At 41.0% G+C, this 13,879-nt stretch overlaps 1 protein-coding gene across 1 annotated transcript; it reads left to right on the top strand.

Annotated features, from left to right (window-relative positions):
- The first annotated feature begins 12,888 nt into the window (after nucleotides 1-12,888).
- LOC138870809 (uncharacterized) lies at nucleotides 12,889-13,617 on the top strand. The gene has a single exon (XM_070148649.1). It carries the CDS (start codon nucleotides 12,889-12,891, stop codon nucleotides 13,615-13,617), a length of 729 nt encoding a protein of 242 aa, XP_070004750.1.
- The last annotated feature ends 262 nt before the right edge of the window (nucleotides 13,618-13,879 follow it).

Here is a 13,879-nt window from a genome sequence, read left to right as displayed (position 1 = left end):
GAGAGCACAATAGTGAGGCAGATGCAATTGCAAATTTGGGGTCATCAGTCGAGGAAGATGATATTATCCCGGGGATTGACATCCAATTATCGAGATCTGTGGTCGAGGAAGGGAATGCCGAGATAAATTCTACAAGTTTGACTTAGGATTGGAGGAATACGTATATCGAATATTTGAAAAATGGAAAGCTCCCATCGGATCATAAAGAGTCGAGGGCTCTACGAACCAAGGCTGCTAGGTTCACATTGGATGACGATGGAACATTATGCAGGAGGACGTTTGATGGACCATTGGTGGTATGTTTAGGGCCGAGGGACACCGATTATGTCCTAAGAGAAATCCACGAAGGCACTTGTGGAAATTACTCCAGCACCGAATCTTTGATTCGCAAAATTATTAGAGCAGGGTATTACTGGGATAGCATGGAAACAGACACTAAGAAGTTTGTTAGAAAGTGTGATAAATGTCAGAGGTTGGCACCGATGATTCATCAGCCGGAGAGCAACTTCACTCAATCCTGTCCCCATGGCCTTTCATGAAATGAGGAATGGACATCGTATGCCCCTATCAACGGCCCTAGGTAAAGCTAAATTCATTTTGTTTATGACTGACTACTTTTCTAAATGGGTGAAAGCACAGGCCTTCGAGAAGGTCAGAGAAAAAGAAGTTATTGACTTCATCTGGGACCACATCGTGTGTCGATTCGGGATACCTGCCGAAATCATATGTGATAACAGCAAGAAATTCATCGGCAACAAAGTGACGGAGTTCCTCGAAGAACACAAAATAAAAAGGATTTTATTAGCACCATATTATATGAGCGGAAACGGGCAGGCCGAATTAACAAACAAAACTATCATTCAAAACTTGAAGAAAAGGTTGGACGATGCTAAACGGGAATGGAGAGAAGTTCTGCCCGAAGTTCTTCGGGCATGTCGAACAACATCGAAGTCCAGCATGGGGGAAACCCCGTTCTCCTTAGTATATGGATCCGAGGCTTTGATTCCAGTTGAGGTCGGGGAACCAAGCGCCAGATTTCCACATGCATCGAAGGATAAAATCACGAGGCTATGAATACTAGCCTCGAGTTATTAGATGAAAAACGAGAAGCTGCACTTGTTCGGATGGCCACGCAGAAGCAAAGAATCGAGAGATATTATAATATAAGAACCAACCTTCGACACTTCGAAATCGGGGACTTAGTTCTACGGAAAGTCACCCTCAATACTCAAGACCCAAATTGAGGAAAGCTAGGCCCGTATTGGGAAGGACTGTACCGAGTCATCGGAGTTATCAGTAAAGGATCTTACAAGCTTGGCACAAAGGAAAGCGAACAATTGCCAAATAATTGGAATGTATCACTGCTCAAACGGTATTACTGCTAAGGTATGACCTTTTCTTTTTCTCCATTTGTATTTATGACTAACTCATTGCAGATGTTCGATCGAAGACATTGAGAACACCCTTCTACATGAAGTCTTTAGGTTTTAAAGAACGAGTTGCACTCTTTTTTTCTTAGATCGGGTTTTATCCCAAAAGAAATTTTCCGGCAAGGTTTTTAATGAGGCAACAACTATGTGTTACCTAGGGAGAATTCAATAGTATGCAAAGATTCTTTTCAATCAACCTCGAATACTGGGGGAAATCACCCTCAGAGGCTATATTTTCGAGAAAAATACTTCACGCCAATGAGTGCCTTGATTGGAAAACTTTGTAATGGGCCAAACGGTAAGATGAACCGTGTCCATATAGGATGGTTGAGCCCTGATGGCAAAACATGTACGCATGTATGAATTATTCAAAGAAGCATTCTTTCTATATCAAACATTTTGTGTCTCAAAGAAGTTTACTACTATACGAGCTCCATACTTGTGATTCTGTGAGAAACGGCTCAAGGAACAAACCACAAAGACACCTCGAATACTCGGGGACTGTTATCGACAGTCAACACATTCGAGTCATCTAAAATCGAACTCATAAGACCTCAAAAAGGCATCCCTCGACATAAAGGCCAAGGCCATCATACTCGGGGACTAATATTTCGAACAAGTTTGAAATGCTATTTGGAAATAAGTCCAAGATACACACCTGAAGGATAAGACTATATTAAAGGCTACGACCGAAATAATACGGCTCAAAGACTTTCGAATTCCGCAATTAAAACTGGCCTCCGAATTCTCAAAAAACCGGTTAAATAAAGGCTACCCTCGGCAAAATAATCAAAGGTATTCGATAAATCAGCCCTCAAAAAATCATAAGAGGTATCGAATTATCCAAATGCAAACTTGTGCAAGGCACTAAAAACAAAGAGTTCTGATCGACATCGAACCCTCAAAAAACCCAATGGCTAAAAAATGTATGCCAAGGCATAAATAAATTTTTACTAAGTTTTCTAAGCCGAAAAGGGAAAATAATAGCCATCTATTAGAGACCATAATGGCCCGATCTAAAAGAACCTAAGGGCCAAAACATGTAGAGTTCGAGACCTTGCTCTCACTCAACTCGGACCTAAGGGTCCCATCATCTCGAGCTAGCATCAAAATCGACTTAAGCACAGCTCCAAGATTCATCAAAAAACCTTAAGAGGTATTCTATTATAAGTCCAAAGATTTCCCATTGATTACTAAAAAACCTAAGGGTTTTTTCTACACTGAGTCCGAGCCAGTGCTCACTCGATCCTTGAAGTTATAACATAAATATTTTTCACAAAACAAAGACAAGGCAAAAATCGAAACAAATCGGAGATGGACGGAAAGAAAAGGAATTCCTTATATTCATAAAAGGTATTTACATTGCCCACAAGTATCCTTACACAAAAACAAAAAACAAAAACAAAATGCTAAGAGCCTAATCAGTTTGGGAGCCGTATCCCTGGGAGCCGCATCTTTGGGGGCCGCATATTCAGGAACCTCCTCCTCATCTCTTCCGCTCTCGGAACCACTAGTAGAATCTTCATCTTCAGAGAGTAAAGCGACAGCCTCGCCCTCCAAAGTTTTTGGCTTTTCAAAATCAACTGAGAGGTCAAAGCCACAAACGTGCACTTCCTCGAGCATTTCTCTCCGGGATTGTCACCTGGCGTGATCGAGTGCATACAAAAATTTGTCTTTAGCAACAATGGAGATTTCTTGTGCCCGAATGTTAGCAGCCTCAGTGTTAGCTCGATAAGAGGCCACAAACGCCTCTACCTCAGATTTGGCCTTCGCAAGCTCGGCGACCGATTTCACTTCGATCTCCTCAATCTTTTGGCTCCGAGACAAGCTTTCCCCCTTAACATTTTGAAACTGGTGTTCGATCAAAGTCAGTTGGGCCCGAAGCATGTATTTCTCCAAGGCGAGACGATCCATATGTTACTTCCACCCCAGGGTCTCAACCTATTTCACCTTGAGCTCTTCTCAAAGCTGCTCCACCAGCTCACCCTTTTGTTGTGCCTGCAAAGTCGAAGTGTTAGTTGCTAAGTCAGATAAACACATAACAAACTCCCAAAAGGTTACATTACCTGCTCAATAAACTCGGTCTGTTCTCGATGAGCCTTCATTAAGTCGGCTCTAAGGCCCCTAATCTCATCCTCTTTTTGAACAGAGAAGAGTTTGAGGCTGTCTCTTTCTTTCACGAGCTTCTTGATTTCAGCCTTGCATCGGGTGAGCTCGGCTCGAGACTTGGAGAATGCTTGTCGATGGAGCATCATAGCCTTCACGCAAAGAAAAGAGATCAGCCTAAAAAAATGAGAATAAATCACGAGCATAATTATAAAAGCACAAACTTACTTTCTTAAGAATATGCTGAGCCTCGTCAAAAATAAACGAGGCATCTGGGTCGGGACCATCTTCAACCCCTGCAAAGCACTCCCGGAAAATATCAATCCCTTTGTGGGTCGCCCCATGTCAGGAGTCTTCATGGCTTGGGCATCTCGGAACTGCCCTTCAGAGAACACAAGACTAGATGTTAATTATGTTAATTAATTTGGACCGCTATGTTAATTATCCCAAGTGATTAACTTGGGACATTATCTTCTCTTTGGAGGGCCTCAAAATTAGGCTCCTCGGGCTCACCCGCAAAATTTCTTTCGGGACGAGATGCACTTTTACCACCTGATGGCTCGGGGACTCTGCTCGAGCTCGCATCCGAGATTTCTTCAGTTCGAGGATAAACCGCATCGACCATCACCTATTCAGTGGATTTCGAAGCCTCAGTGATTCCTCTCTTTCGAGCTACTAACAAGCAGTCGTCACCTTCTCCTCTTCCTCATCATGCAGAAGGTGTTGGACCGCTTCTGTAAATAGGGCCGTTGTAAGGCCCCGCGAAATATCTACTCAAAAACCCGAAATCTTGCAAGCTCACCGCGGTTCGGACCCTTTGGACTGATCTATGCATTAAAAAGTTGAGGAAAAATGTTTTTCAGAAGAGCGTGTTTTTGCAGCCTATTATGCAAACACATAACAACAATGCGGGCCGCATATCTGCCGTTGAGTGAGACAAAATGTTGGCTAATTTTGAGGACAACTATGCGATCGCATAATCGATATGCGGGCCGCATAGTCGTTGCATAACCTCCTTGGGATTTTGCGAAGGGCAGTTCTGCGGTGCATTATGCGACCGTAGAATAAGTATGCAGATCGCATATTAGTCGCATACCCGGGCAGAATATTCAAGTCTTGAGGGCTATTTTTGAGGTCCCTTTTGCGGGACGCATATCAGTTATGTGATCGCATATGCGACCACAGATTGAGTCGGGGCTCCTATTATCCAACTTTTAAAACCGACCCCATTCCATTAAAAACACCCCATAGACCCTCCTGTGCTATTTTCTACTACATTAATAGTGAGAGAAAGAGTTCTAGAGGGAGAAAGTGATCCTCACCTAGTCTCTATTCAATCCTTGCCCAAATCTTAGAAGATTATCAAGTAAAGTTACTAAGCCTTCACCCTAAGAGATAAGAACTTGTGCCCTTATCTTTGATTTTGAAATTCCTACTAGAATAAGTAATTACCAAGTGGGTTCATGGGTATAAGGATGGATTTTCTTGCATGCATGTGTGATAAAAGGTTATAGGGAGACTATGAACTAAAAATGTAACAAATGGGGTGTAGGATGATAGAATCTCTCACCAAAAAGGTCCTAAAATCACAATGCACACTTAGTGCTTGGTAATGTGCCCAAATAATCTAGAATCTTGATTATCCCTCTAATTCTTGGTTCAACTTGCAATTCTCATAAAATAGATCGAAGTTGCTAGGAGTTCCAAAATTATTGTAAGAATTTAAGGAAAGCTCTATTGAGGTATGTATGGCTAAAATCCCATCTTCTTAGAAACTGAGCTCCCTTGGTGTGCATGCAAATGTTGTAAGTCCGAAATTTGATTGATGTAGTACTTGTTATTTCAAATGAATTGGTGTTGCAAGAATATATGTGAAAGGTGTGTCTCAATGTGTTCAATATGCTATTCTTGGTAAGTTGAGGATGTGTGAAGAATGTGAACTATGTGCTAAAATGCCTAGATTTCAAGCCAAGCTTAAATTGTGATTATTATGCCGACCTATTTGAAATCCTCTCTATGCCTACAACCTGAATTGCTCTCGTGGTGCCCATTATCTTAAATGGCAAGGTCAATGTTGAAAGTGGAAATGATGTGAAATATGAGTTATGCAATGTAGCCTAGTGCCAAGTATGATGTGATAATTGTGGCCCCAAGTGCCGATGATCTGATATATGTAAAACAATTGAAGTGAGATGATTGATGGAAAAGGGAAACATCTTGGTAAGACGGCTTAGCCAATCGGGCCATGATCGGACGCCATGCTACACACATGGTGGTATTGTGTTGATATTGAAACTAGAAAGTGAGAATGAAATTGTGATTGAGGTATATGTCTCAAATGAGACAACTTAGCCGATCGGGCCGTGATCGGACTCCGCGCAAGAAAGCGGTGGTATTGTGAATGATGATGCAACAGTATGAAATGTCCCAACCTAAAGCTATAGAAATTATGTGAAAGCTATATGATCCCTTTTATTTGATGATGTTGTGATTGTTTAAAGCTTTTTGTTAGTCCTTATTAATTCTTTTATTCTTGTATGATTGTTCTTTCATGGGTAGTTATTTAGTTATACATACTAGTACTATTCCATGGTACTAACGTCCCTTTTGCCGAAGGCGCTACATCTTTGAATGGATGTAGGTGGTTCCACAACAGACAGTGACGATCACAGGTAGTGGAGCATTCTTCTCTCAGCAATCTTGGTAAGCCCCTTTTCTTCTAGGGGTTATGCAGTATAATCTTTTGTTATAAATTACTAATTTTTGAGGTATAGTCGGGGCCTTGTTTCAGGAATTATCATAACTATCTTTTGTATCTTTAGAGGCTCCGTAAACATCTTTGTGGCTATGTGCAGGCGTTAGATGGGTTACTAGACTATGTTGTAATTCTAAACTCTTGTTCTTCTAAACTGTAACTATATGATATTTTTGGAAACTTAACTATGGTTTAAGGGTTTTTATATAAAATGAACTAGCAATGTTATATGTACGATCTTTACTACTGTCTAATTAAATGAAAACATGGTTTCTTGATCATAGTGATTTAGGTAGAAGGTGTCCAAAAGGCTTGCTCAGTTGGGTTCACTCGATTGAGCGCCGGTTGCACCTCCCGAGGTTAGGGTGTGACAGCCACGAGATCGGCCCTAGGCTTTCTAGCCTTAGTTTTCTGGGGCTTTGGGGAACTTGATGGCGATGCCCTTTTCCTTTTCTTCTCCTTGGTTGGCTTTGGGATTTTCTCCTCACTGGGAGGGGGCGGCCTCATACCAACAGTGTCTCTGAGGCCTGTGTAAGGGGAAAGTAACCATGGTGAGTTAGGTAGCTTACCATGGTTTTTAACTTCCTACCGATCCTTGGCCAGATCACACCAACTACGTTCTGCATGTGAAGAAGTGGAAGCCAGTTGTCGAACCCAACCTGTGAGGTCCGAAATTGCACCAAGAAACCAAGCGGCAACTGCATCATCAAAATGGAATTAGATTGAGGAAGAATAAAGAAAGAACAGTAATCATCATCGATAAGTTTGTAATTACGTTTCATGTTCCATTCCTCGGTAAATGGCATCCTTTCAGCAGGAATTAAATTGGAAGTCTTGATTCAGACAAATCGACTCTTCCATCCTCGGTCCTTTTTTTCATCGATGCTGGAGATGGGCGATTTCGAGGATAGATGCTGGAGCTTTATCAGATCGCCTCGATAAAGGTGAGGGTTGTATAGCCTGATTAGGTGGTCGAGGGTAAAAGGCATCCCCTCAACTTGGCCTGAGAAATACCTGATCAAATTGACGATACGCCACAAAGAAGGGTAGATCTGGGCAAGCATCACCCGATATTGGTGATAGAAATCGAAAATGACTGGGTCTACGAGACCTAGTGCTGGATCTACGGGACTTAGTATGAAAGAATAAGTGTACACGCTTAAGTACCCTTCCACATGAGTGGTGATGTCCTCTTCGGGGGAAGGAATCACGACATCCTTATCCCCATAGTTACAATCCTTTTTCATCTGCTCAAGGTCATCTTCGGTTATCAAGCAGATATATCTAGACATGGGCTCACATCAACCTGGAACCGACGCAAGCTTATCGACTTTGGAATAGAATATAGCTCGCATGGCCCAGGAATGCACTCCTAGATACGAGGTGGCACTATCGTTCTACCACCGGTAGGATGTGATGACGATGAGCTTTTTCTTTCTTAAGAATGGTTTTAGATGTTTTGGCCATTACTGTTGATAAATTCAAATAAAGAGAAGAAGTTGATGTTGCAGCAAGAACGAGTTGAAGAAAGAATGAACTCAGGGAAGATGAAACAACTAGTGAGGTTTTGAGAAACTTTTAAGGAGTAAAGATTGTAAAATATGTAAAATTGACTTATTTATAGTGGCCGCTTTAACAGTTTGGGAAAGCCAATATCCAACCATCAGCTGCCTTCAATTAATAGCCTTGGGAACTATGCAGACACGACCTTTCAATCACTTCAGTCGTTGACATCACGCGTTTGACATCATGATCGAGGCATTGGAGGATCGGGGATCAAATCATTTCTTATCGTCTTACTCTAAGACACGCGGGGACTATCTATATATGATCAAAATCAAGTATGTCCGATTTCACGTGCTCGAAGAGTCGCTTCAAGCCCGAGTTCAGGATAGGTTGAGTTCGAGCCCGATGGACCAACCTCCAGCCCGATGACAGAGTACAAGGAATGGCAAATGTGAAAGTAGTGGCCATAAGAATGATGACAACATAACCTCCATGGTGCAAAATAATGATAATATTGTCCTCTTTATAAATGAGGAAGATGAATGCATTCACTTGTCAGGTCCAGAGTCGGAATGGGTGGTTGATACAACATTTTACCATGCTACACCAATAAGAGATCTTTTTTGCAGATATGTAGCAGGTGACTTCAGCATTGTAAGAATGGGTAACAAAAGTTACTCAAATATTGCTGGGATTGGTGACATTTGTATCAGGAGAAATGTTGGATGCACATTAGTTCTAAAGGACGTGCGACATGTACCTGATTTGTGGATGAACTTGATCTCGGGAATTGCTTTAGAACGAGATGGATATGATAACTATTTTGCAAATCAAAAGTGGAAACTCACCAAAGGATCATTAGTGATTGCAAAGGGAGTTACTCGTGGCACGTTGTGCAGGACAAATGTAGAAATATGCCAAGGTGAATTATACACGGCACAAGATGAGATTTTTGCATATTTGTGGCACAAAAGAATAGGCCATGTAAGCGAGAAGGGATTGCAGATTCTTGTCAGGAAATCACTCATCTCTTTTTGACTAAAACCTTGTGACTACTGTTTATTTGGTAAGCAACATAGAGTCTTATTTTGGACATCGTTTGAAGGAAAATTAAATATGCTTGATTGGTATATTCTAATATTTATGATCCAATGGAAATTGAATCAATGGGTGGTAACAAATATTTTGCTACTTTTATTGATGATGCTTCACGAAAATTATGGGTTTATATTTTAAAAACCAAAGATTAGGTGTTTCAAGTTTTCTAGAAGTTTCATGCTATGGTGGAAAGGGAGACAGGCCAAAAGCTAAAGTGTCTCCGAAGTGACAATGGAGGCCAGTACACTTCAAGGGAATTTGAAGAGTACTGTTTGAGCCATGGGATCAGACATAAAAAGACAGTTCCTGGAATCCCACAACACAATGGTGTAGCTGAGAGAATGAACTGCACTATTGTTGAGAAGGTGAGAAGCATGCTTAGAATTGCTAAACTGCCTAAGTCATTCTGGAGTGAAGTAGTTCAGACAGTTTCTCACCTAATCAATAAGAGTCTGATAAGTAGGGATTTTGACTACTTATTAGCACCTTTTTACTTTCGTTCTAGTCCGAAAGTAATTAACTATATTCCTGAAAATTGATGAAATGTGCTTAAATACAGGAGCATTGGGAAATGAGCCAAAAAGATGAAATCCAACTCAAAAAGGAGTAAAATGAACTCAAGGACAAAAAGCAGGTAAAAGGCTAAATGTGCGGCCCGCAGAATTCCTTCTGCAGCTACAGAATGCAAAGGAAATCCAATAGTGTCCAAGAGCAATATGCAGACCAGACAATTATTGTGCGGCCATAGAAGTCATGCAATATGCAAAATTCTGAGAAGTTTCAGTTCGAGCTTCAAAGATATGCGGACCGCACAATTATTGTGCGGACCGTAGAACAAGCAACATGCAGCCACAATCTAGAATTATGCGGTCGCATACCAAGATCCTACCAAGACTAATGAAGAAGTGCGGACCACACACAGAATTTTGCGACCACAGAACCTTCAAAAGGGCATATTTGTCCGAAATTTCCAGCTGTGTATAAGTAGTCTTTTTTGACGAATTTAGGTCAAGTTTTGAATATCCAAACATATGTAGCCATTTTTATTTACTGGTTTTAGTAACTTTAGCTTACTTTAGTGATAAAACATTAGATTTTTATCGTTTAATCTTGCAATATGAGTTTAATTATCATTTCTTCTTTAATTTCTTCATTTTCATCTATGAGTAGCTAAATTTCTAGCTAGGGTTATGACCTAACCCTAATGTGGGTACCTATTGGGTGTTTGATCTAGGGCTTATTTATGGTTGGCTGTGTAACATTTAGCTTAGTTCTTGCTTTAATTGTCGAATTAATAGTTGCAAACATTGAATCAAGCCTATTTGACTTAGTCTCCACTTGAGAAAGAGAGACCGAGTCTAGGAAAACTTGACTAACAAGAAGTTGAGATGAATTCAAGAAATTGATAGTCCCAATTAAAGGATTGAATTTAGAGATAGTAAAACCCGACTTTAGCATCTATCAACTGTTTTCTAAATTACCCATTTGGATTTGAGAAAGCTAAATTGGGCAAAACCACTCTATTACCAAGAGGTATTGAGTGGATAATTGCATGTTGATTGCTATATTGCACCCTGACCAACGAAACCCACTCTAAAGCCCACAACCCGTTAGGCAAACACCTAGGTGGAAGTTACAACCCTAGATTTTGACAAACTTGAAAAACAATGCGAAAAATATCATTCTATGGTTTTATATTTGCAAACAATATCTAAATTTAGAAGTAGACAAAAACAACAAAGTATGTGGAAGTGCATTTTGGACACATTATACTCTTAGTCTGAGTATATACCTAATCCCATCTACGCTCCTTGTAGATTCGATCCGAACTCCTAGTTGGGTAATTATAATTGCATCGACCACTTCACAACCCCAATTTGAGGTGTGAACTTGGGTGACACCGATTTTTGGCGCCGTTGACGGGGAGCTAAAAATGACTTTAGATATATATTTGGTTTTGTGTGTGATTTGTCTTCCTTTCCGTCCGGGTTATTAATATTTTATGAAACAATTGTAGGTGATACAATGGCTTTCAACAATAATGATCCTCTTGGAAACGTGCCATTAGGGGATGACGGGGATGATGACAACGTTGATGAGGTTCCTTTTGAACCTCAAGCAAATAGACGAGGATGGCCGCCTCAAGACAACATCCCCATTCCACCCTACCTCCTCCAAGAGCAGCGGTACACTGGGTGTTGCCGAATGAAGGATATGCAAGTGCCATAGTCCCGCCCCGCATTAGGGCGGGAAATTTTCAAATCACAAATGTTATGCTTAAGTTGTTAGAACAGAGGGGAATCTTCACCGGGGCTCCAAATCAAAATGCGTACAAGCACTTGAAAGGGTTTGTTGACACTTGCTGGGGGAGTTAACAAACAAATGTCTCTGAGGATGATTTACAGTTGAGGCTATTCACTTTCTCTCTACAGGGGAAAGCCTTGGATTGGTTAGAGAGGTTGCCAAATTATTTTATCCATACATGGGATGAATTGGACGAGAAATTCATTTCCACGTTCTTTTCTCCCGGGCATATGGCAACTCTTAGGGATGAGATTTTAGCTTTCAAATAAGAACCCAATGAGACTTTGCATGAGATATGGGAGAGGTACCATACTATGGTGAAAGAGTGCCCTAACAATGACATGGAGGAGGCTATGATTCAACAAACTTTCTATAGGGGGATCAATGCTACAAATCAATATGTGGTCAACTAACTTGCCGGTAGAAATTTCATGACAATGCCGTATGTAGAAGCTTGTGAGATTCTTGATGTAATGGCGGACACTTCATCAGCATGGCAAAGTAGAGCAAACGTTCCTCAAGGTGATCCCAATGTGATTCACTTGCACTAAAAATTACGTGATCATGGTCAAGAAATGCCGAGTTGACCACCACAATGTATCAACTAGCCAAAGCTCAACTTCAACAAGTGCAAAATCCTAAGCAAGTCAATGCAATGGAGGGAGTTAGTATGATGGTAAACAAGAGAACGCAAAAGGGTCCTCAAGTGCAAAACCATGTTGAAAATTATGTGCAAGATGATAGTGGATTTGATCAAGATGAACAATACAATGAACAAGAAGAGGAAGTACAATATGTGAACAACTTCCAAAGGCAAAGAAACAACAATCAAGGCCTGAAGCAACAACAGTGGTGACCACAAGAAAATCATGGAAATTGGAATTCAAACAATCAAGGTAGTTGGAACAATCGAAACAACCAAGGGAATTGGAACAATCAAAGCAATCAAGGAAATTGGAATGATCAAAATAACTAAGGCAATTGGAGTGGCAATAATAAAGGCTATTGGGGAGGCAACAACCAAGGAGGGTGGAACAACAACAACAATCAGGGGTTATATTTTCAAAGGCACCCGAGCAACCCACCTCCCTATCCTTCCCAAGGTCCGAGTTCCTCCAACAATGAGATGGGCTGAAAAGAGAACATGTTTAAACAAATGATAGAGACGAATGCCGACTCCAATGCTCAATTAGCCTCTCAAAACACTTCAATTCGTAATTTGGAAGTTCAATTGGGGAAAATCTTGCAAGATTTGAAAACTCGTTCTAAGGGGCACTACCAATTGATACGGTGGTGAAACCAAAAGGTGGGAACAACGGGACATGCCATGGCCATTACTATAAGAAGTGGAAAAGGTGGGGAAGCATCCACCTCAAGTCAACAGAAACTTGTGGATGCTGAGCAAATGGTACAACTAGATAAGATCTTAGAAAATGAAGTTCAAGAAAATAATGATGTGAGAATTGATGACAATGTGGAGGAGACTCGTGAGGAAGTGAATACGTCTAGGGAACACATTGTTGACATACCGAAACCGGTAGTGCCAAAGCCCAAGGCACCAATGCCAAGGCCTCCTCCTCCATACCCTCAAAGGCTTGCCAAGCAAAAGGGCGAGAACCAATTCAAAAAGTTCATTGACATGATGAAGAGCTATCTATCAACATTCCATTGGTTGAGGCTTTGAAGCAAATGACGGGTTATGCAAAGTTCATGAAGTACTTGGTGACAAAGAAGAGGTCGATGAATTGTGAAACTATAAATATAACTCACCAAGTGAGTGCAATTGTGCCCTCAATGGTTCCTAAATTGGAAGATCCCGACGCTTTCACTATCCCTTGTACCATTGAGAGTGCTGACTTTGCCAAAGCTTTATGTGATCTTGGGGCAAGTATCAACTTGATGCCCTACTCGTTTTTCAAAACTTTGGGGATTGGCCAACCAAGACCCACATCTATGAGGTTGCAAATGGCGGATCGTAAAATGAAGAGACCGTTGGGTATAATTGATTATATGTTGGTTCGTGTTGATAAATTCATCTTCACGGCAGACTTTGTGATTCTTGATTGTGAAGTGGACTATGAGGTGCCAATTATTTTGGGTAGACCTTTCCTTGCTACGGTGAAGGCTCTTGTTGATGTGGAAGCCGGTGAGCTCATTTTTCGGATGGGTCATGAAAAGGTGGTTTTCCATGTATGCAAATCTATGAGGCAACCAAATACCAATGAAGTTTGTTCGTTTGTGGATTTGGTGACCGATGTGATTATTTATGAAACAAGTGCTATGGTGAATGTTGATGATAATTTGGAGACCGTTTTGCTCAACCTTGATGACGATGAGGAGAAAGAAGGTTATGTGGAATGTGTGAATGCATTGCAAGGCATGGGGTCGTACACTTATGAACCCCGCAATTTATCCTAGGATCTTGAAAACCGAAAGACTCCTCCAACAAATCCCTTAATCTAGGAGCCTCCCACTTTGGAGTTAAAGCCATTGCCTCCGCATCTCAGATATGAATTATTTGGCCCTTGTTATACTTTATCGATTATTCTTTCCTCTTTTTTGACTAACATACATGTATATTCCACATTGGAGGTGCTACAAAGGAGGAAGAGATCTATAGGATAAACATTGGTGGATATTCGGGGCATAAACACTGCCTTTTGCATGCACAAGATTATTT

This window comes from Nicotiana sylvestris, chromosome 1 (assembly GCF_000393655.2).
Source record: "Nicotiana sylvestris chromosome 1, ASM39365v2, whole genome shotgun sequence".
Taxonomy (NCBI): domain Eukaryota; kingdom Viridiplantae; phylum Streptophyta; class Magnoliopsida; order Solanales; family Solanaceae; genus Nicotiana; species Nicotiana sylvestris.
Note: the sequence above shows the minus strand (reverse complement) of the source record. Positions and strands in the feature narration are given on the sequence as shown.

Bases quoted from the DNA above. Each gene is read 5' to 3' on its own strand.
- LOC138870809 (XM_070148649.1), top strand. From the start codon at position 12,889: ATGACGGGTTATGCAAAGTTCATGAAGTACTTGGTGACAAAGAAGAGG.